Genomic DNA, 21,839 nt, shown 5'->3' with positions numbered 1-21,839 from the left:
CTCAAGGGTATCATTCAGACACGCATGCAGTGACGGAGAAACCTAAACACACCAACAATCCTTTAAAAATAAAAATAAAAAGCAAACCACCCACCCCAGATACCATAAAAAAATTGCCTCTTCCCACACATTTTGGAGACCCTGGACAATGCTAAAAGCATAGTGCGGACACATGCAGAAATGGCAAGACAGTGTGAACAGAAAAAATTGGATAAAACAACACTAATTTTAAGCAAGCAACAGATTGCGAGATGACCCATCTTGTAAATCCCAGAAGTATATGGCAATAATAATAACAAAAATTCCAAAGCCATACGTTGCTCAGAAACTGGAAAGCCGTTTGAGTGCCATGATTTTCCTTAATATAAATAAAAAGACGTATAATCTGCAAAAAGAAAAACAAAGTTGTCAACAATTTTCATTAGCAAATAAAAGTAAGCTGTGGAAGAACATTAAGCAGAAAGAAATGGGCAATAAAGTACAGAAATTTCTTAAAGGTGACTTCTAGGCTATCAGTTGGGGTAAGATAAGCACAGAGTCAGCTCAGCCTAAATAAAAATTCCACTGCCGCAACTGATTGCAGTTCACATCCCTTAGCCACACATCTTGTGTGGATCCTACGGGATGTGCTCCATGTCAAATAAGAGATGGCCCAAATTGAACATTTTCATGAAAATCTTGCATCAAGTATGATTTCACCAAAATGAGATAAAGAGCCTTAGACCTTCAAATTATAATTTAAGGCTAACCACCAAGACAACAGCAACCTACATATTATAGAATCAGGCAAAGCTCAGACCAACCTCTAGTTCAAGAAAAATACTTTAAACCAAGCTCACCGCAGCCTCAGCCCAAGTACAAAAAAAAGGTGGCAAAGTGAGAAAAAGAAGCAAGATAATGAAAAAGAAGTGTTCGAGAACCAATGAAGGAGAGAGGGGGAGAGAAAGAGTGAACATAAATGAATGAAAAAGACGGAAAATGTAACAACCCTCACCCTACCCAGACACAATATTGTCCGTTTTTTGTTCCCTTGAACCAGAGACTTCCCAGGAGGTCACCCATCCTAGTACTACTCCAGGTTGAGCACGCTTAACTCCAAAATTCTGATAAATTCACAGCCATCACGGCTTTAAAACGCGTTGTGTCATAGAAGAGTGTTGAACCTACACATGACACTTCACTCTTCCACACCCAGGCGATGTGGAAATTGTGAGCACCCATAGCTCGCACCAGAACCTTGCCTCTCACAGGCCCACCGAGCCTCACAATTCCACCCCCCTTGGGAGCCCGATGTCCCCGTCAACACACTTCCGGTAGGAATCAAGCTCTGATACCCAGACACAATATTGTCCGCTTTTGGCTCCCCTGAACCAGAGACTTCCCAGGAGGTCACCCATCTTAGTACTACTCTAGGTTAAGCACGCTTAATTCTGAAGTTCTGATAGGTTCACGGCCATCACGACTTTAAAATGCGTTGTGTCATAGAAGGGTGTTGAACTTACATATAGCACTTCACTCTTCCACACCCAAGCGATGTGGGAATTGTGAGCACACGTAACTCGCACCAGAACATTGCCTCTCACAGGCTTTGCTCCCGCCCACCGAGCCTCACAGAAAGGAGGCAAAATTAGGTGCAGCAAAAGACAATAAAATCCAGGTGATTAGTTTCCCCTACCTTTCGTGTCAAAATCCTTTTAATCTTAAGTGGCATGTCACTTGAGTAGTAATGTATCCAACATATAAGCCCTTAAATGAATGAAGGCACGATAGCCAAACACAAAACAAATCTATTAACAGTGTCCAAAATAAAGAGGACTTGGTTAAATTACACTAATCCCTGGTGACCCAATTATATACAACCTCTAAGCTTGCTGAAAAAGCAAAAGACCTGCCAAGAGGTTTGACTTGTATTCAGATTTTCCCTCCTGCTATCTAACCATTAGAACTGTTAATTAAATCTTTATGGATTATTGAATTTACCATTCATCTGTCCAAAAAAGGCATAAAAATACACCTATATTGCTTTATAAAATTGCAAATTTTTACTTATTCAAAAATAAAATAAAATAAAATTGCGAATTTGCCCTCATTCTATGATCAATAAGTGCACAAAAATACTCAATACTCTTGACGTAAAAGGTGTTCATTTACATTGCAATTCACTTCCATATGGTGAAGAGAACAAAAATACCCCTAAAGTAAATTATTTTCATTTACATTACACATCGTTGATCTCATTTTATGTTCTCTCTACAATGTCTGCTTCCCATCAAATCAGTTAGTGTTGATCAAACTATTCATGGTGCTTTAGGCCAAAAAAAAAGAAAAAGAAAAAAATCACACAACTCCAAGAAGGGAAGCAATTACAACTAATTCGAAACAGAAAATAACAAGGGAACCCAAAATGAAGATGCATGGTTTGTGAAAAACATGACTTTCTTTTCATCAATCCATATGGGTTTTCATTTATGAAGTGTGGAAGATGATCTTGGAATTTGTGGTGTTCCCAATACAAGTATAAAATAAAGAACACGGATCCAAAAAAGAACGCAAGAAACAGAAAGTAGAAATAGGGATTAGTGAGAGTCATTAAGAATGATAACAATGAAGGGAGAGAAGTTTTTATAGAAGTTGCAAGAGGCGGAGAGATGAAAGAGAGGATGATGCTACTTTGGGTAAACAAAGGATTTAAAGGTATGGTGGAAACAGTGTGATAGCTTGGCGGGTATTGGGTTCACCTCCAGCAATATTGGTTTCTGGTGGCAATAGGCAAGGGATGTCGTTCTTCAAGGTCGACTAAGGTGGTGATTCTGGTAGATCAGTAATTTTGGAAGGGAAAGAATGGAGAGAAGTGTAAGAAAAGAATGGTAGCAACAGTCGTTGGTAAGGTGGTAGCAGTGTTAAAAAACGGTGAGCGCAAGAAGGGTTTAAAGAGAGTAAATGGATGATACGTGGTAAAGTGGCTGTTGAATGAGTGAAGGCGGCCGTGGGGAAGCTCTAAAAAGAGCTTTCTTGCAAGGGAGGGATGAAAATCAAAGAGGGAGTTGACAAAGGTGGATTGGACAATGAGGTTAGTTTCCTCAGTAACAGCAGCAAGAGGATTGGCAAAGCTTCCTAAGCTCATTGATGGATATGAGAACTGTGGCTATGGTGGTGAAGTAGCAGACACATTGAGTGTGGAGAAACAAGAAATTTTAGAGAGAGAAAGCTAGAGGAATTTTATAAAGAGAGAAAAAGAAGGAAACGAAAGAAAAATAAGACAGAAGATATAGGGCATAACGGTCTTTTTTAAGTTGATTTTTGTGACCCTTTCATTTAAAAAGCTATAAAATACCACAATGGTGAAAGTTTAAATTTACATGAACCTTTTAACACTGTCTCACAAACAAAGTTCGACAGGTGGTCCCAATGTAAGTTTACAGCACACTGTACAATTGGGCCAAACCAAGGGTTCATTGTAATTTATGAAAGAATAAATAAATTATCATTTTAAGCTACATCAATATTTGAAGAATTTATCAGGTCCTTTACTGAATTTGCAATCCTGCTGAATATCTTTGATCAGGTGATCATCCATGTTAAGTTAGTTTAGATCAATAAAAAGACTTTTATAGAGGAATGATGTTTCCCATTTATCTGAGTCTTTTTGCATTGAAAAATCCCTTCCCTTTTGTGCCTACACTGGTTAGACGGAGGTCAAGAGCGGGAAAATTAATGAAGGCTCTAACCTCCAGAATTACCTTTATACAGTGATCTATGCTATTTAACCTCCAGAATTACCTTTATACAGGGATCTATTCTATTTATCAACTATGGTGAGTCACTGGTTTCCTAAAAAAAAGGCAGAACTTGTTACTACAACCTAGATGATAGAACAGAAACCTTTTCTATAACTGATTCGTTAAAAATCTGATTTTCGCATTACTATAACAAAAATTTGTACTCTTATGAGGTTTACATAAAACTGTTAGGAGTAGTAAAACATATTTCTATTTAAAATGATGTAGTTCAAGCCGAACTCAGAAGAGGCATCCGTCTGGATTATCTAAGGCATTCTCCTTAAATGCACATAACGTATTGTACAAATTTATCAACTTTAGCCTAGACATGTTTGAGATGTAAAAAGACGGTACAATAAGATAGAAAGAAGTACCAAACTGGACACATCTTCCTCTGTCCCACTGTCATTTTCCACAGGATCTAATGGGAGTTCTCCACTGTTCGATTCAATCTTCTTGATAAACTTTGCTGAGTACAATATCACCCCAAATCTCATAGGAAAACTATTCTCGTACAAAGAAATAATCGTGTCAATTGCCTGCAAAAGACAATGAAACTAAAATTAGATAAGCAATTCTGGCAACAGTATATGCACATACAACGAACTGACGTCACTTTTTACACAATAAAACTTGCCTCAAGTCCACAAATGGATGCAGGATCCACAACAAAAACTGTATGGAACAAGTTCTTACGAATATAACGTAGTTGCCCAGGGAATACCGGCATCAAAATCTACAACACCAAAGTAAAAAGATAGAAACGCTTTTTTCAAAAGAATGCAAATTAGTGCATGAAGCAGTCTAAAGTAAATAATATAATTGAATACATCCATGTGAAAGATAAACACACCTCATTTATATTACTACGCCAACGATTGTACATTGCATCCACCTCCAAGTTATTGAGATAATGCACATGAGTTGAACGAAAATCAACGCGAAAGCTATTGGACTCTGGAGGAGGTAGAGTTGATAGGAGTTTCCGCACAGTGCTTGGAGGAATCTATAATTTTAGCAAAAAAATATTATCCAGTAGTCTTCAGACTAATTCAATAGCCAATACCATATTTTTAATTATCCGGTAGTCTTCAGACTATTATATTACGTACTACATTTTTACTTTTTGCCACACAAAATATGCATATCAGCTGATACTATAGTACCTGATGAAGAGCTTAAAGGTAGAAAACGAAAAGCGGATGCATAAGAAACAAATGCCAGAAAACAGCCAAGTTGAGCTTGGAAGCTACCGGTAAATTTGCATTTTCTACAAATATTTGCAACTGTGTCTGGATGAATCTTCAAGTAAACCCTCAAAATCTTTTTATATGATGAATAGATAAAGATACTTATAAAATAATGAAATTGTACAATTAATTAAAAATAACAACTATGAAAATTGTTTTAAAAATATTTACATGATCACTATCACCACAAGGGTTCGCAATATATGCCAAAAGGAATTCTACATGAAAAAAATTACACATTTTGAGGTTGTTGAAAATCCAACATAAATTGTCTGAACTGTCTGTTTATCCTCAAACTTTGCCTTGTAGAGGTCTAATCTTACAATTTTTAAAGTAACAGTAATCCACAACTCATATTATAGTCGTCTTCTATTTCCACTACATTTAATAGCATTGTTTGTTCCTGCAACCAAACAAACGATGCTACACATATTGACCAAGTCAACTTGGCTTCTCAATTTGTCCGCTCAACTTTGTTTAATTTACCACAACTAACAATTAGTGTGACTCATTTTGCATTAAACAAACAAGTTGTGAGCAATTAATTAATAAGGTAGTATACAGATTATTATAACTTTTTTTTTTTTTTTTGATGGAGACACTAATGTAGTTGAACAATGTGAATTTAGGAATGGTGAGTTGGAATCAAGCAATGGACATACTTTGTTTTGTTCCATGAGAGAATAATAGTGATGTGCAACTGTAATTTAATATGCCAATAATAATCAAAACACATGAATCATTTAAAATCGTGATGTAGTGTACATCACTTAGGTATTAATCAAACAGAATACACTTAAAGCCATTATTATGTTCAGGCTACAATATTCTTTCATAATTATGTTTTTATCCTTTAATAATCTTGATTGCATTCATTATGAACAATGATAATGCTATAAAACTCATTAAACCCAAGTCTGACTTCAATAGTGGAATTGTTTAACTATATTTGCATGAAAATTTCATAGGAAATATCAGTGTACTTTTGATCAATGACCAACTTAGCAAAAATAGAAACATCCTATGAAGTAATGAAAAGTTTGATATCTTTTGGTGGAGATTGAAGCTTGGAATCATCAAGAAATTAGCAGTCATGAGAGCATAAAATATTCATGGGAGCAAATGCTAAGGACCATGGAAATGAAAATAAAATGTTCAAAAATGTCAGAGATATCAATGGACATTATCAACATCGACAGATACAGTAAGATTTTCAATAGTTTAATATATAATGGAAATTGATAGTGTTCAATTGTTTATTGTCTTGAAACGGAAATATAACACATAAAGAGATATATGTCCACGGTAAGGATCATGTTTGCAAGAATCTTACAGTATGTAATATGATTCATGCAGTAAAATACATATTTTACCGAAAACAGTTATTACTGATATGTATCATATTAGGATGGCATCCTATACACGTGTGTTATTTATGAAATGACTTTTAAAAAAAGAAGAAAAAAGCATGTTAAATAAGTCACTAAGTCAAACTCTCACATAATAATCAAAATGTTCGGAGAATAAGCTGGAGTTGTCAGATAGATAATATAATCTATTAATAAAGAAACAAGTGCAAAGCTAAACAAAATCTAAGGCAAAGGTTGAGCAAAGGAGGGGGATGGGGGACATTTGTGGTGTCAAATCAATCTAACTGATGACACCAGCAATGCAAGGACAACAAAAAGTAAACTGCAAGGAAAGAACCACATAAGTAACCCTACCACGCTTGAGGAAACAGAAGAAAATTTACAACCATGTAATAACGCACTGCACGCAATTTGGAACAAGATATATAATGTAAAAACATTTTACATGCATGAGACAGAGGCTTGGAAATAAGCACTAGCAGATTCAGAACTTAACCCAGGACCAATTCCAGATGTTACTCTCAAACAGGATGCAAAATTTAGGAGCTGAACTGAATTTTTGGCACACGCTCTGTTCAGATACAATATTACACCGATTGGATTGAACCAGAAAAATTGGCCACAAATGCTAACTGACAGTAATGCCAGCACTATAGAAAAAGGATGGACAAACCAGCTTCATAAGGAATTCCATATACTCAGGAAAAACATAGAATGAAGATAACAAAGAAACCAACCCCTAAATATTATGTTGGGGGAAAATACAGAATAACTGAGTAAGAGCTGTAGAATCTTGAAGTACTAGAAACTAGGAATCATCTAAGCCATTTATTTAGAAGAGCTTAAAAGGAAAACACGGAAAAAAGTAATATACAAGTAATCTGACAAATTCAAGGAAAATTTTATCCTGTGATCAATCATGGTCCAGTGAGCCAGAGATACGATTAATATCATTACCTTCAATTCTGTATATTGATCAGCTAGCGATAACTCCTGATGGACGAGATCAAGCAACCTATAAAAGAACATCAGTATGCATCGCCAAAAGTTAGCCAATAGACATTTCAGTTGTAACTAGTGATGACATCCAAAATATAAACTAAAAGAATAATTAGAAAATCATAACAGGTGGACAATGAAAGAACGGTGAACAGGGGAAAAAACCACCATTGGTTATCAAAACACGAAAGCTCTACTATGAAGATGTATTCTACTCATAAGAGTTTAGTGTATCTAGGTTACTTAATCAGATGCCAATCTATAAGACAGTTAAAATTTTAATTCTAGGCTTCTATCTCTTCATGCATAAGAAAACCCGTTCCGAAAAAGGGAGGAGCGCTAGATGTTAGGGATTTTTGTCCTGTTTGTTTGGTGGGTTGTTTTTACAAGATGCTTGCCAAAGTCTTAGCCTCTAGGCTGAGGAAGGTTCTGGATGGCGTCATTTCTGATTCTCAGAATGCTTTTGTGGGAGGTCGTCAGATTTTGGATTCAGTTCTTATTGCTAGTGAATGTGTGGACTGCAGGTTGAGTAGTGGGGTTCCGGGTGTTTTGTGTAAGTTGGACATTGAGAAGGCTTACGACCATGTGTGTTGGAGTTTCCTCATCTACTTGATGGAGAGGATGGGGTTCGGGGAGCGTTGGAGGAGATGGATTCTGTTTTGTATCTCTAGTGCGCGTTTTTCTGTCCTTGTGAATGGAGCTCCGACGGGGTTTTTCTCTAGTTCGAGGGGCTTGAGATAGGAAGATCCGCTTTCTCCTTTCCTTTTTCTTTTTGTGATGGAGGCTCTTAGCAGGTTGTTGAAAAAGGCTGTTGATCTGGGATTGTTGAGAGGCTTTTGGGCGGGTAGAGATGTTGCTAGTCAATTGGAGATTTCTCACTTGATGTTTGCTGATGATACCTTGGTTCTTTGTGATGCTGATGCGTCCCAGCTGAGACATTTGAGATGTGTTTTGATTTGGTTCCAAGTCGTCTTTGGGCTTAAAGTGAATGTTGGAAAGAGTGTTTTAGTGCCGGTCAGGGATGTTCCTGATATTGAGATGTTTGCTCAGATCCTCGGATGTGGCACTTGCTCGTTTCCTATTTCTTATTTAGGTATGCCTCTGGGTGCTCCTTCAAGATGTGTGGGGAGTTGGGATCCGGTGGTGGATAGATTTGAGAAGAGGCTGGCGGGTTGGAAGAAGCAGTACCTATCCAAAGGGGGGCGGGTCACTCTAATCAAGAGCACTCTGTCTTGCCTTCCCACCTATTTTATCTCCCTTTTTCAGATTCCTTCTTTGGTGGCGGAGAGAATTGAGAGTTTGCAGCGGAATTTTCTTTGGGGAGGGAGAGGAGAGGAGTTCAAATATCATCTGGTTCGATGGGAGCAAGTGTGTCGTCCCCTCCGGAGTGGAGGATTAGGGATTCGAAGGTTGTTGCCTTTCAAAAGGGCTCTTCTTGGGAAATGGCTTTGGAGATTTGGGGTTAAGAGACTTTGGCTTTGGAAGAAAGTTATTGCCAGCAAGTTTGGGGAAATCAGTGGTGGGTGGTGTTCTCTCGAGGGGCGTGGTCCTAGGGGTGTGGGGGTTTGGACTTGCATTCGAAAGGGATGGGACGTTTTTCGTAATCATGTTCGCTTTAGGATCAGGGATGGTAGAAGGATCAGATTTTGGGAGGACCTTTGGTGTGGGGATCTTCCCCTTGCTCTTTCCTTCCCTCGGCTTTACAGGATTGCTTCTGACAAGCAGGCCTTGGTGGTTGACTGTTATCACCTTGATAACGGAAGACTAATTTGGGACGTTCAGTTTAGGAGGCATTTTCAGGATTGGGAAATTGAGGAGGTCACTCGTTTTTTGGAGTTACTGTATCGTCAGGTGATCTCTCATGAGGAGGCTGATTGTTGGCTTTGGAGTCCACACTCTCAGGGTCGTTTCGAGGTGAGATCCTTTTTCAGGTGCCTTTCTGATGGGGAGGGTGGCACTTTCCCTTGGAAGTCTATTTGGCGTTCCAAGGCTCCCCTTAAGGTGACCTTTTTTGCTTGGACGTTTGTCTTGGGTAGGATTTTAACCCAAGATAATTTGAGGAGGAGAATGCAGGTGGTTATCAATCGCTATTACTTGTGTCGTTGCGATGAGGAGACAGTGGATCACCTTCTGTTGCATTGCAGTATGGCCAGAAATTGTTAGGATTTGATGATTGGGTAATTTGGGGTTCCCTGGGTTATGCCCTGTTCCTCTAGAGGGTTGATTGAGGCTTGGAGAGGTGTCTCTATTGGGGCGCTCATCCAGGATGCTTGGAGGGCTACCCCTCTCTGTGTTTGGTGGTGCATTTGGCTAGAGAGGAATCGAAGATACTTCGATGGCAAGGAGAAACCCATTTCTATGCTTAAGTTCTCTATTATTTCTACTCTCTTTTGTTGGGTCTCAGGGAGAGATTATCGTTCTGTTGAGGAGATTGTTATTTTTTTGGCCTCTTTGAAGGCTTGAGGCTCTTTTTGGTTTTTTTTTCTTCTTGTTTCCTTGGGTTTCGCTCCCCTTTGAGCGCTTTTTTATAAAAATTCTTACTTATCAAAAAAAAAAAGAAAACCCGTGAACTACAAGGAGGTTGTGTGTAACGTAGTCCCCAAAGCTCAGACAAAGGAGAAAAGGCAGCCTACAGGAAACCTTTCATTATTCTTATGTAAGTTGATGGAAAGGAAAGAAAAATGACATTCCAATCTAGAGTAGTTAGGATCTGGTCTGTTGAGTTATAATTTTTAGTATCTCAAAACGCAAAAAGATCCTTTTGCGGTGTTATCTACAAAACTGAAAACCCTACATCCATATGATTGGTAATATATAACACCAAGATCATTCAAAGAAAACCTAGTACCAGCTACACAAAAAGATGGGGCAATTCTCCTTGCTAGAATCTTCTGGTAACTTTCACAGTTGATGTTCCTACTAGAATGTTGTGAGGGTAGAAAATTTGGAGCTTGTATAACACCCCAATATACAAATATAAAATATTAGTTTCTTTCTTTTAGTAAGGGTTCTATAATCCCATCTCTGAATTGTTTGTGTTTGTGTTTGGGCTATGAAGATAAAACCAAAGTATTCCGAGGAAAGTTACTAGCTCCTTAGGTTGTGATATCTGAGGTTGGCTGCTTAAGTATCTTGGTCTTCCTTTGAGAGTGAAGAGGGAAAAGTCTTTTGGGTCCAGCAGCGGAAAAGGTGCCAAGTACTTAGAAGGGTGAAAGAAGGTATACATTTAACTGGGAATAAAATCACTGAAATCTAGATCTCTTACTAGCATATCCCTACCTACCTTAATTTACAATTACTCAACTCTTGCAGCCAAACTAGAAAGCCTTCAAAGAAAGGAGTAGGAGAGCATACTAGGAATCATGTGGCTAGCAGTGAAATTGTACTAGGATGAGGAGGGAGTTGAGCACAGTAATGTTGTCAATCTGAATAAATTCCTTGTTTGAAAGAGGTTGAGGAGGCTTTTTTTAAATTAAAAAAAAATCCATCTTTGGTTGGGGGTAATTAAAAGTATAATCTTTACTTATCAAAAAAAATTAAAAGTATAATCTTTAAAAGAATGGAAGGGATGCCAATCACTGTAACCCAGGTATCTCTAATCTGGTGAGTTTATTGCTGGAGATGACTTAAAAAATTACTTTTAGCATCAAAGGTGGAAGGGAAACCAACCTTTCAGAAATTCTTCCCCACCTTCATTCAAGCTTTCTATGTAACATAAAGACATTGTTCACCTTATTACCTCATGAAGGTTCACAAAAAGAACAATACTTTCACTTAAGGCCAGTCAAAGTGGGCATGCTTTTAATGCTTTCAAGGCTGAAATTTATCTTTGTTAGAAGGTACTCAAGAAGCTCAAGTGTTGGGATTAATCAATCTTTGTGTTCTAGATGGTTTATCCTTTACAGAGTAGGTGATAAACTGCAGTCAGGATCTAAGAGGAAAAGTCTTCTCAATGCACAAATTTTGGACTTGGCGTTATTTATAAATTTATCAATCCTTCACTTGGCTAATTTAAAGGCGACTTCTCAAGCGAAAGGTGGGACAAAGATGTTTTGGCATTTTAGAGGTCATCCGCCCACATCAGGCATATTTTTTTAGGGGTAATTGGTTCAGTTAAATGTACAATTACCATGTTATCCTCATTTTCCCTCTCTCTCTATCTTCCCCTTCTGTAATTCCATGAATGATGCCTAGTCCATGTACGTTTCCCATTTTTCTTTCTAATAACATTTTTGTATTATATCAGGATAATTAAAATAAATAATAAATAAATAAAAATATTTAGGAAAAACAGATAAGATAATATGCAAAACATATTTATCAAAAAAAAATATGCAAAACATAAAAAATGAAGCCATGAACAAAAAGGTTAATGTGAAGAAATAGTACGAGGGAAAACATTACATAGAAAGGTCAATATCTTCAATATTGATTAAAGCACCATTCAGAGCCATCAAGGACTTGCCAGGAGGAATCATTCGCTGGTTTGCTATTATTTCATCCTTAATGGAATCATTGAGCTGCACAAGGCATTAACATAAAGATTCATCAGCTTAATTGATCAGCAATCATATTCTTTAAAAAGAATTTTGCGTACAACAACAGTCACATTTTTCACACACACCTGAACTATAAACATCTACAACAGAAAACTTACCTTCATACGAGACAAAGAAGAAACAACACTTGGAAAATTTTGATTGATTTCTTGCATTGACTGCAAAGGATCCGAGGCATGAACTATCCTCTGTGCAGTTTGATGTCCTAAATCTGCAAAACAATTGTTCATTAAATACAAAATTGACCTTCAGTTTGTGAAACTGATCGCGAGTTTGCCAGTGTAATCATGGGATTTACCCTTTAATTCCCAAACATCGAGTGTATCAGATATAGTTGATGACAAAAGATAATCCCTAAAAGCCATTATCTCAGACGATAGCTCAGGTTTGCGTTCCTACAAGAAGACACACGGGAATAGATAACATCAGCTCTACCATGTCACGGGTGCATGTCTCATACAGTCATACTTTCTTTCAGTAAAAACTTTTAACTACATAAAATTTCCAGAACAATCAAGGAAACATCAGCTCTTCCATGTTGCAGGTGCATATCTCACACAGTCATGCTTTCTTTCATTAAAAACTTTTAACAAGATAATGTTTCCAGAACAATCAAGGTTTTGAAGAAGGAATTGTCGAGACTCACCTAAAGTTAAGGCAGTAATGAAATCTTAGAGGCTTTACAGAAATAACTGGTGATCTCATGCGACAAAATTTCACAAGCCACAACATAGTTATCAACTAGTGCCATATACACCTAATTTAACTGATTTTTATTTTTTTTTTATTCTCTTTTTCAAGTAATGGTTCGTCTTTAGATTAATGTTTAGTTACAAACAACAAATTTTATTTTCAAGATGAGTTATCAACATAGTTATCAACTAGTGCCATGTACACCTAATGTAACTTATCTTAATTTATTTGTTATTCTTTTTTTCAAGTAATGATTTGTCCAAGAGTACTCTATATTTTTACAAACAACAACTTTTAACTATATTTTTACCCTTTCTACAAGAGTACTCTATATTGCCAAAGTACTTGATGAAACTAACATTCCATATCAACAAGAAGGGTAGCAAAAAACAATGAAAAGCCTACATCATATCTTAAGGTTTATGCACCTTATAAGGATATAATGACCTAACTTACAGTTATGGCCTTTACATGTATAACCAACAATGAATATTTTATGACAAGAGTTTTATTGGTCGGGGCAGGAGGGGAAGAAAAATATTATGAACTAGTCACCAATAAATATCCAAAAAGAAGCAACTTCATCTAAAGGCGTCGATCATCTGCATGGTCTTTTTTATTGACACACAAACCTACTATCACAAGGAGTTCACAATAGAATTCATATGCGTCTTCAAGTTAGCCTACCTCTGCAGTATGCTATCATTTAAGGGTGCTAAAATGGCCTGCGGCCAGGCCCGAGGGCTTTAGCCCGGTCAGAGCCTGTGAAGGGCTGGCCCAGCCCGGCCCTTTAAGATAGAAAGACGGGATTGGGTATAGGTACTGGCCCACGGCCCGGCCTGTGAGCCTGCCCATCAAAGGCCCATTAGCCCACCCACCAAAGCCCGCGATATTTTTTTAATATATATATATATATATATATATATATATATTTAGTTAAGTTACTCTTTTTTTTTTTTTTTTACTCAAGCTAATATAAGTAATTCATATATACTTTTTTTACTATATTTTATTTTACTAATTAAATACCAGACAAAAAAACTTTCCAGTAGTGATTCATGCCCATTCGCTCACTAATGTCCAAATCACAAGCCCACCATAAACCACCGTAGGATTAGTACAGAAAACTTTTGTGTTTTATATTATTGTTAGTTTTTTCTAAATCTAGTTTGGCAATTCAAAAAATGACTTCTCTTCTTTTTTTGGACAAGTATCATCTTGTTTCTCTCTTCAGCTTCGGTCTTGGGGTTCATCAGAAATATATATTGAAATTATAATTAAAAAATTGAGGTTTGTTAGAACTTCATAATATCATATGCTGTCACTGTATCTTACTTATCAAAAGAAAAATATTCTGTCACTGTATCCTATGTGCTAGTCACAATCGATTATCAGCATAATTAAAAATCAATAAATAAACAATTTTCCATGACAGTTAAGAAATTTTGACCTTACACAAGTCACTTGTCTTTCTAATTTTCTTGAACTTTCTTAGAACATTTTGTTTGGAATCAAATTGCTCACATTTGGATTAGACTTAATACCTTTCATAGCCCACTAGCAAGCAGTATTAGGATTAAATCTGCTGCTTATAACCAAGTAAGATTTCATATTCTTATATTTAATTTTCCCATTGTGAGGTTGGGGTTGTATAGACCAAGCAATATGTATATATAGAGATGGAGAGAGGGAGATACAAGATGAAGACATGGCGTATGATGATGAAACGACATTTTGCAGTTTCTTCAGAATTTATTTTCAGACAAGAAGATTCTCCTACTCGGAAAACAATAGCAATTATGGGTCACAAGTCACAACTATGTTTCACTAAAATGTGATACAGAATATTTAGATGGTAAAAAATTCAAATGTTTTCAGATAAAGGATCAGCAATTTAAGTAGTAATAAAAACAACTAAAGCATCAAAGCCACTGTAAGGTGGTATCACAATTTGGGTAAAAGTAAAGTGACTTTTTCAGGAACAAACAAACCAGAATTTTAGAGAATATGAACCCTCTAACTTCTTGACTGAGATCTTCCGTGTGAGGATCTTCAAGAGTGACACCTGCACCACATACATCATTTTCTTAAAGAAACTAATCTTAATGAAAAACCCAGTAGTACAAAATGGAAGTGCATGTAGAAAAGATTACATCAACAGTGTTGACAGAATTTGAATTGACAAACAAACATCAATATCTAAAGTCTTGAAGTATCACTGGACGTGTTATTCTCTTGGAAAGGCATACAAAAAGAAGGAAAAAAATGGCATGACTGTTCTATATGGGGAAAAAGAATGAAGCATCTTATCATGGAAACGAGAACAGAATGATCTTTGAGATGCTCATGATGTATTTTAACAGCATAATATACAAATAAAAAGTACAAGGGGTGGGAACTATTTTGGTGAAACAAATGGAATAAAAGACAGGTATGAGCAGTACCATCTAGATATATCATAACAGAAGAGAATGAAACCCTGAATAGCTTGTGAAGTTTGGGCATTACTTTCATAGGCTAGCATGAATTAACCTACTAACCTTTCTTTATTGCACTGTCATCCATGGCCTTGTATTCCATGTTCTTCAAAGCAAGCTCTACACCATAACCACCCAAATTCAAGGGATCTCTTGTGCCAACAGCTCCACAATGGCCACTTTTTGATTCACAACCAGAAGGCAACACAGGTCTAACAACATATTTAACTTTTCCCTGAAGATTATTCAAAATAAATTATCAGCAAGCATTGCAAAAAGTCAAAACTAATACAAAAAGAAGTCCCCTAAAAACAGATCCCTTGCTTCATAGCATAACCTGTTGCAGAGAAAAAAAAAAAGAACCAACTATATTGTTTCAGAATTGAACAGTAAAAAGGCATATAAAACTTGATTTGGTAAATTGACCTTAATATGCTCCCAACAAGTTCACATATGGAATTAGCTGAATAAGCAAAAATTCAATTCAATATTTGTCCTGTAAAGCAAACAAAGTAAATGCAGTTCCTGCAGAAGCTTCCATTATTTCACTGTACAAGGGAAGTGATGAACAGAATAATACATAAAGGTTACTGGAAGATGTTGTCAGACGTCTTAAGCATGAATGTAGATTTGATATGTATCCAATATATAAGATATTGTTAGGAAGTATCAAGATTTGTTATGTATCTACTAAGAAGCACGGACACTTGTATGAAGGTGTCGTGTCCGTGTCGGACATCGACACCCCATGGACACTCCTAGACACGTGTCTGACACTTCATGGCCGTGTCCATTATTTAAAATCAATTTTATTACTTTGGAGACTTGGCCGACACATCTTGGACACTTGGTTGACAAACTTCGGACACTTAGTCAACGCATTCCGAACATCCAACCAACTCATCCTACACTATTCAACTTATATAAAAGAAACATCGACAGTCTTGAAAACAACATTACGAAAACATTTCAAAGTGTTCAACCTCTAAAGCAACAAAAACATAACTATAATGACAAGGTAGGATAGTAATATCATATATAATATAACATGGTCTTTTTTATATTCAAATAGAGTTATCTTCTAACTTATGCAACTTTAGTATAGAATTTTTAAATTTTAAGTTCTAAGATTGCCTTAATCAATAGATATAGAAATGAAAATTTACACTACATTTATTAGCTGGGTCTACGCTTGTCTGGGTCCTATCGGCGTATCTGTGTCATATCGTATCCGCATCCCATATCTGTGCTTCTTAGTGTATCTAATATGGATATGGCTCCCTAGAAAGGGGTACTCGTGCAACTTTATTTATCATTTTTGAAGCCTTTAATCCAAGGATGCGTGACAGGAACAAGAAATTCAATTGAATAGAAGCAAACACTAATTAGTTCTGATGTTTATCTATTGTAGTAGTTCTTACTTAAACAAATATATATTATAGTAATATTGTACTTTTTGTAGCACTAGACTTTACATATGGGTATAACAATATAACATAACCATTGCCAAAAAAGAAGGCCACAGGAGCAAATAACAAAACAAGAAGATTCTCTTGTTTTTCAACCTGATAAATTGATTAAAATATCAAACCATGCCCAAAAATATTTCATAGTATTAGGTTGCCCACCTCTTTGGCTGCTTCCACCAATGTGACATGAAATTCCCTGAAGCATTCAGTCCCAAGAGCTCCATACAGAACTGCAACTGGACTTGCAATACTTGAATTGAAATACATATGATCAAATTCGTAAAGGTCAGGCTGCTGAAATGAATCCCCAGCTCTGAAAAAAAAAACACTCTCAAGGGTAAAACAGAGAAATAAATGACTTCCATCAGATGCAAAAGATTCCTTCTATTATGAAAGTAAAGAGCAGGCCTCACAATTCATTTGGGCTACTGAGCCATGATACCAACTCCGTGACATCAAAAAACAGTGCCCCACCAGTGTCCACCCAACAGCATTTTCCCCTTGGACTTCTTGGGTTTATGCCCACGAGCAACGGCTCATTTTTTTCCATGTTTTCATTTAATTCAGAGATTCCTCCATTGACAAAGTTAGAGTCCATATCTTCAGTCAGCGGAAATGAAGAAAGAGATTCATCCGCTAATTGCCGGTAAAGCACTAATCTTGGGGATGCAGATCGTAGAGTAAGAGAGAATTCAAAGACCGATGCCAGAGGTTCACTCAAAAGAGATTGCCCATATTTTAAAATTTTCTTTAAGCAGTCTTTGGCCGTATGAGAGTCAGCATCCACGTTCTCTGTATGAAGCCAGATCTCAATAAAATCCCAAAAAAGGTCTTTCCATTCTTTAGATAGCAATTCCCTGTCAAAGGATTAAAGGAAGCCACTCCACACTCAATATTGGAACACTTTTGTGGGGAAACTAAAATGCAATCATTAATATAGGTTCAAATGCACTGTCATCCTCAAAAGTAACTTTTGTGAGTACTATTTGGGCTTTCGTAGGGAACTAAAATGCATCAAATAATACGGTTTCAAATGAACTGGCGTTCACTAATGTAAAATTTGTCAGTACTATTTAATCTTGGAAAATAATTATTTGCTAGCTACAAAAACTTAATTTCCTACACTGAATTCAGTATAAAAGAATACAGTTACCATTAATAAAGTCATGAGTTGAAAAAATATCCAAAAGCAAGTTTATATGCCTAAAGTACAATTCATTTTTATGATTCAATATTTTGAAATATATAACTCCCCACAACCCTCTAAAGCTGAAAAAAAGAGCACTGTTATCTACCTTCACTTTCTAACAAACCTTTTTCCCTCCTTTGATCCCTCTCCAACTTTTTACACTTTCTTGTAAATCAATGACAACCTATCCATTCCCTCTCACCAACGCCAACGCATGCAAGGTCATCAAAAAACGAAAAAGGGCTTAACTGAACAATTCTGAAATGGAACAGAATCAAACCAACCAACTCAAAACCAATATAGATGATTTCAACATGTCCACAAAAAAAAAATCAAAACTTCAGCTAAAAATAACATAAACATGCATTTCTGCAATAATATATATATAGATATATCAAAACAAGTAACCCAAAAAACATTAATGTTGCATTTGGGAGCACGGGAATTGGGTCTTGGAATTGGAATTGGACGAAATTTAGTTCAAATAGATTAATGTCAATTATAACGAACCGACAAATACCCAGGTAATTCAGACAAAGAATTAACTGAAATAAGAATTGCAAAACCCAAAACGATAACAAATACTACAACATCACTTACAATGAATTCAACAAAAATTAATTTTTACAACAAAACACAATCAATTGACCCTTATATTAGTACAATGGAAGTAAAAAATATATATATTTACATACCCAGCTTCTAAGAGTAATGGGGTACCAGACCACTTGGCCCGAAGCGCCACCTGAACGTTCTTTGGACGACGACTCTCTCCAGAAACCAGATGACCCGAAAGACTCAAGAAGACAACAAGAGCGAACAATACCCAAAACCCAGATCTGAAACGGGTCTCCATTGCCGAAACCTGATCGCAATCTCTCTCTCTGTCCTTCACGTTGATCACAGAATGGCCATCGATAAATAACAGATCACACAGATTGGATGTTCAATGGGTTTTTGTTTGTCTTCGCCTGTTCTTGAATATAGACAGTGGTGTGGAAGAGATCGAGTCTGTGATGGAGTGAAGAGGAGAGAGACTTCTTGGTCTTGAGTCAAGCGAGCGCAGGTTGAGTCAGAGAACAATGCTAGAGTTCACCGTAGACCCTAACTAGTTTGTTCGGGTGTGCAATAGCGTCACGACAAGTCATGTATGAATGAGGATGTCTACGTCTGTTAATAAGAAAATAGGGTTAGTTTGGTCATTCAAAAAATGAAAAGTCTTATAACCACGTCAAAATGTAACGTGGCACTTTGTGATTGAATTTGACTTGTAAATGGAGGAACTCCAGTTTAGGGATATCCGTCGTTTACAAATAATGGTGATTTTTTATATAAAAACTAAATTTGGTCCTCCAAAATTTTTGTAAAACTCTATCTATTTATGATACTAAATTATAGTTACTAATGATCATTTTCCATATAAAAAATAAAATTCGCCTTCCAAAATTTAAAAATAAATAAATAAATTATTTATGGTTACCTTATGATTATTAAATGTAATTTGTAAATAAAATCACTTATAATCCTTTAAAGTCGAATAAACCTCTTACTTAAAAAAATTTAAAATGTAGTAAAAAAAATTTAATAATCATTGTGGTAATTCTTGTTGCAACATACCCTATTTATATATATATATATATATATATATATATATATTATTTGTTATAAATTGGAGAGAAAAGGGGAAAAAATTCTCTTAATGTTAAAAATTAAGTTAAAAAATTTACAATAAAGAGTGAAAGTGGTAAAAAATTTAGCATGAGCCGAACGCCAAAAACTTGTCAAAAATAAAAAGTAAAAGTGACAAGTAACATTATAGCCGAGCGCCAACCACTCAATAAAAAAAGTGGCAGCTGGCACCATGAGCCGAACGCCAAAAACTTACCAAAATAATGAGTGAAAGTGGCAAGTGGCGTTCTAACCGAGCGGCAATCACTCAGTCAAGTAAGTGACAGCAGACACCATAAGCCGGACGCCAAAAACTTGCCAAAAATAAAGAGTGAAAGTGGCAAGTGACATTCTAGCTGAGCGTCAATCACTCAGTCAAGCAAGTGACAACAGGCACCATAAGCCGAACGCTAAAAACTTGTCAAAAATAAGGAGTGAAAGTGGCAAGTGGCATTATAGCCGAGTGCCAACTACTCAGCAAAGAAAGTGGCACCTGGCACTAAGAACTGAACGCCAAAAACTTGCCAAAAATAAAGAGTGAAAGTGACAAGTGGCATTATAACCAAGCGCCAACCACTCAGCAAAGAAAGTGGCACCTGGCACTAAGAGCCGAATGCCAAAAATTTGCCAAAAATAAAGAGTGAAAGTGGCAGGTGACGTTATAGCCGAGCACCAACCACTCAGCAAAGTAAGTGGCAAGTGGCACTACGAGCCGAACGCCAAAAAATACAAATAATGTTGATTATTGCCAATAAAATGCATGTAACATTAACAAGAATATATTAAAAGTTTGGACAAAGTTCAAACAAAAATCAGTCATTCCATTAATGATAAAGCTTTGAAGTACAAAAATGAGGTGCATTGTTGACATCAGTACAAAGGAGCAGAGATGGAGACAACAGAGAGGCCCTAACTAGTTGTATCAGTTCCATCTTTTCCTTGGTTCTGCTGAGCTGTCCCCTCACCGTCATTGTCAGTCTCATCCTCATGCTGAGGAGAGTCAAGATGAATGATTGCCTCATTTTGAGAAACTCCTCCCTCGGTAGTGCTAGCAGATGGAACCACAGTGGACAGAGGGGTGACATCCAGAGGTTGAGCTTTAGAGGGAGTAGGAGTGATCCCGAAAGAGGCGATCTCCTGGCATTCGCCAAATATGTCCTCAGCAGGGGTGGAGACTGGGTCAGCATAGACTCCTGGGGGGTCAATCTCCAGCTCCTTATCCACCTCATCTGGGGTATAGCCGGTCTGACCTTCAGTTGGAACACGATCGGTATAACCCTCTCAGAATCCCTGAGCATACCTGAGAGCCCCAACCCTGGAAAACCGAGCATGAAGAGCCAGCATACCACCATTTACCTTACCGATGGTGCTGAGCAGAGCATCACACTCATCCAGAGCTCTCCTCTCGAAGGCCATCCGAGCGGATTTCTCATCAGCCAGAAGGCGCTGAAGTTCTCCTTTTTCATTCCTGAGCGACTCGCGCTCGGTCTGCCAAACGCTCTTCTCAATTTGAAGAGCATCCATTTCATCCTGAAGGGAGTCAGTTTCCTTTTTCAGAGCGTCCATCCCTTTCTCAACTTTGTTAAGCTGAACCATCAGCTCGGCATTCTGAGTAACTAAAGCATTGTTCTCCTTGTTAGCTGCACCAAGGTTGTCACAGAGCATACGAGCCTTCGCATTTACTAACTCAACTTGTTTCTGCATGGCCATCATCCCATACAGGGTCTGTAGAGATATACATGATAATTGATTAAGCCGAGCAGATGGTCAGAATAAATCAAATGTAAAGACTATGTAAAGATTCATTGACTGAGGGGCAAAAGTTACCTCCATGGCAGACAAGGGGAACCGGCTGAACACTTCTTTCTGAGACAGACCCTTGGTTACCTCAATATCTTTAGGAGTCCACATGCTCCTGTAGTATGCCATAGCGGTCTGACCATCCTTGAACATGGACTCGTCCGGCTTTATAGACTATCCGTCCGTTTGAATAAAGCGAGGGTTCCATGGTGCCGATACAGAGGCAGAGGCATTAACAGAGATAGGCCCAGAGAGGGCAGGAGGCCTGGTCAGAGGAGGCACGGACACACTTGGCACAGAGGGCCTAACCCTTTGTGACAAAGGGATGTCATCAATGCTGAGAGCACTAGCAGGCTGAGGTCTTTTTTCTCTCACCTTTTCCCGAGCAGCAACAATAGCAGAGCTGGGAAGGTTGCTGACAGAAGGGGTCACGTTCAGATTGACAGGTGGAACGTTGGAGACCGGGTCGGTAACTGTCACGGTCGGATCGATAGAAGGAATGGTATCAGAAATAGTGGCAGAAGAAGATGCTGAAGCTGGGGAAGAAGTTGCCGTATGGGCAACAACGGTCCTGGGGGCAGCTTTC

The 21,839-nt window shown here is 37.4% G+C and overlaps 1 protein-coding gene across 2 annotated transcripts in view; it reads right to left on the bottom strand.

The window, feature by feature from the left end:
- The window catches only part of LOC132294366 (UDP-glucose:glycoprotein glucosyltransferase), a 44,206-nt gene extending 25,331 nt beyond the window's left edge, over positions 1 to 18,875 (bottom strand). The window contains exons 1-13 of one of the 2 annotated variants that reach the window (XM_059792191.1): positions 18,481 to 18,875; positions 17,010 to 17,453; positions 16,756 to 16,909; positions 15,191 to 15,362; positions 14,642 to 14,715; positions 12,256 to 12,352; positions 12,056 to 12,168; positions 11,803 to 11,918; positions 7,357 to 7,414; positions 4,633 to 4,785; positions 4,417 to 4,515; positions 4,154 to 4,318; positions 317 to 385 (exon numbers count right to left, since the gene is read on the bottom strand). In XM_059792191.1, coding sequence (XP_059648174.1) covers positions 317 to 385; positions 4,154 to 4,318; positions 4,417 to 4,515; positions 4,633 to 4,785; positions 7,357 to 7,414; positions 11,803 to 11,918; positions 12,056 to 12,168; positions 12,256 to 12,352; positions 14,642 to 14,715; positions 15,191 to 15,362; positions 16,756 to 16,909; positions 17,010 to 17,453; positions 18,481 to 18,641 — 1,875 coding nt within the window. In that variant the 5' untranslated portion in view covers positions 18,642 to 18,875. The remainder of the gene's footprint in view (positions 1 to 316; positions 386 to 4,153; positions 4,319 to 4,416; positions 4,516 to 4,632; positions 4,786 to 7,356; positions 7,415 to 11,802; positions 11,919 to 12,055; positions 12,169 to 12,255; positions 12,353 to 14,641; positions 14,716 to 15,190; positions 15,363 to 16,755; positions 16,910 to 17,009; positions 17,454 to 18,480) is intronic. The other variant, XM_059792192.1, reaches the window with a different exon arrangement.
- Between the last annotated feature and the right edge of the window lie 2,964 nt (positions 18,876 to 21,839).

The sequence above is a fragment of the Cornus florida genome, unplaced genomic scaffold (genome assembly GCF_030987335.1).
Source record: "Cornus florida cultivar Cherokee Brave unplaced genomic scaffold, ASM3098733v1 CherokeeBrave_3.0.0_Hap2_Chr02, whole genome shotgun sequence".
Lineage (NCBI taxonomy): Eukaryota > Viridiplantae > Streptophyta > Magnoliopsida > Cornales > Cornaceae > Cornus > Cornus florida.
This window is presented reverse-complemented; position numbering and strand designations above follow the sequence as displayed.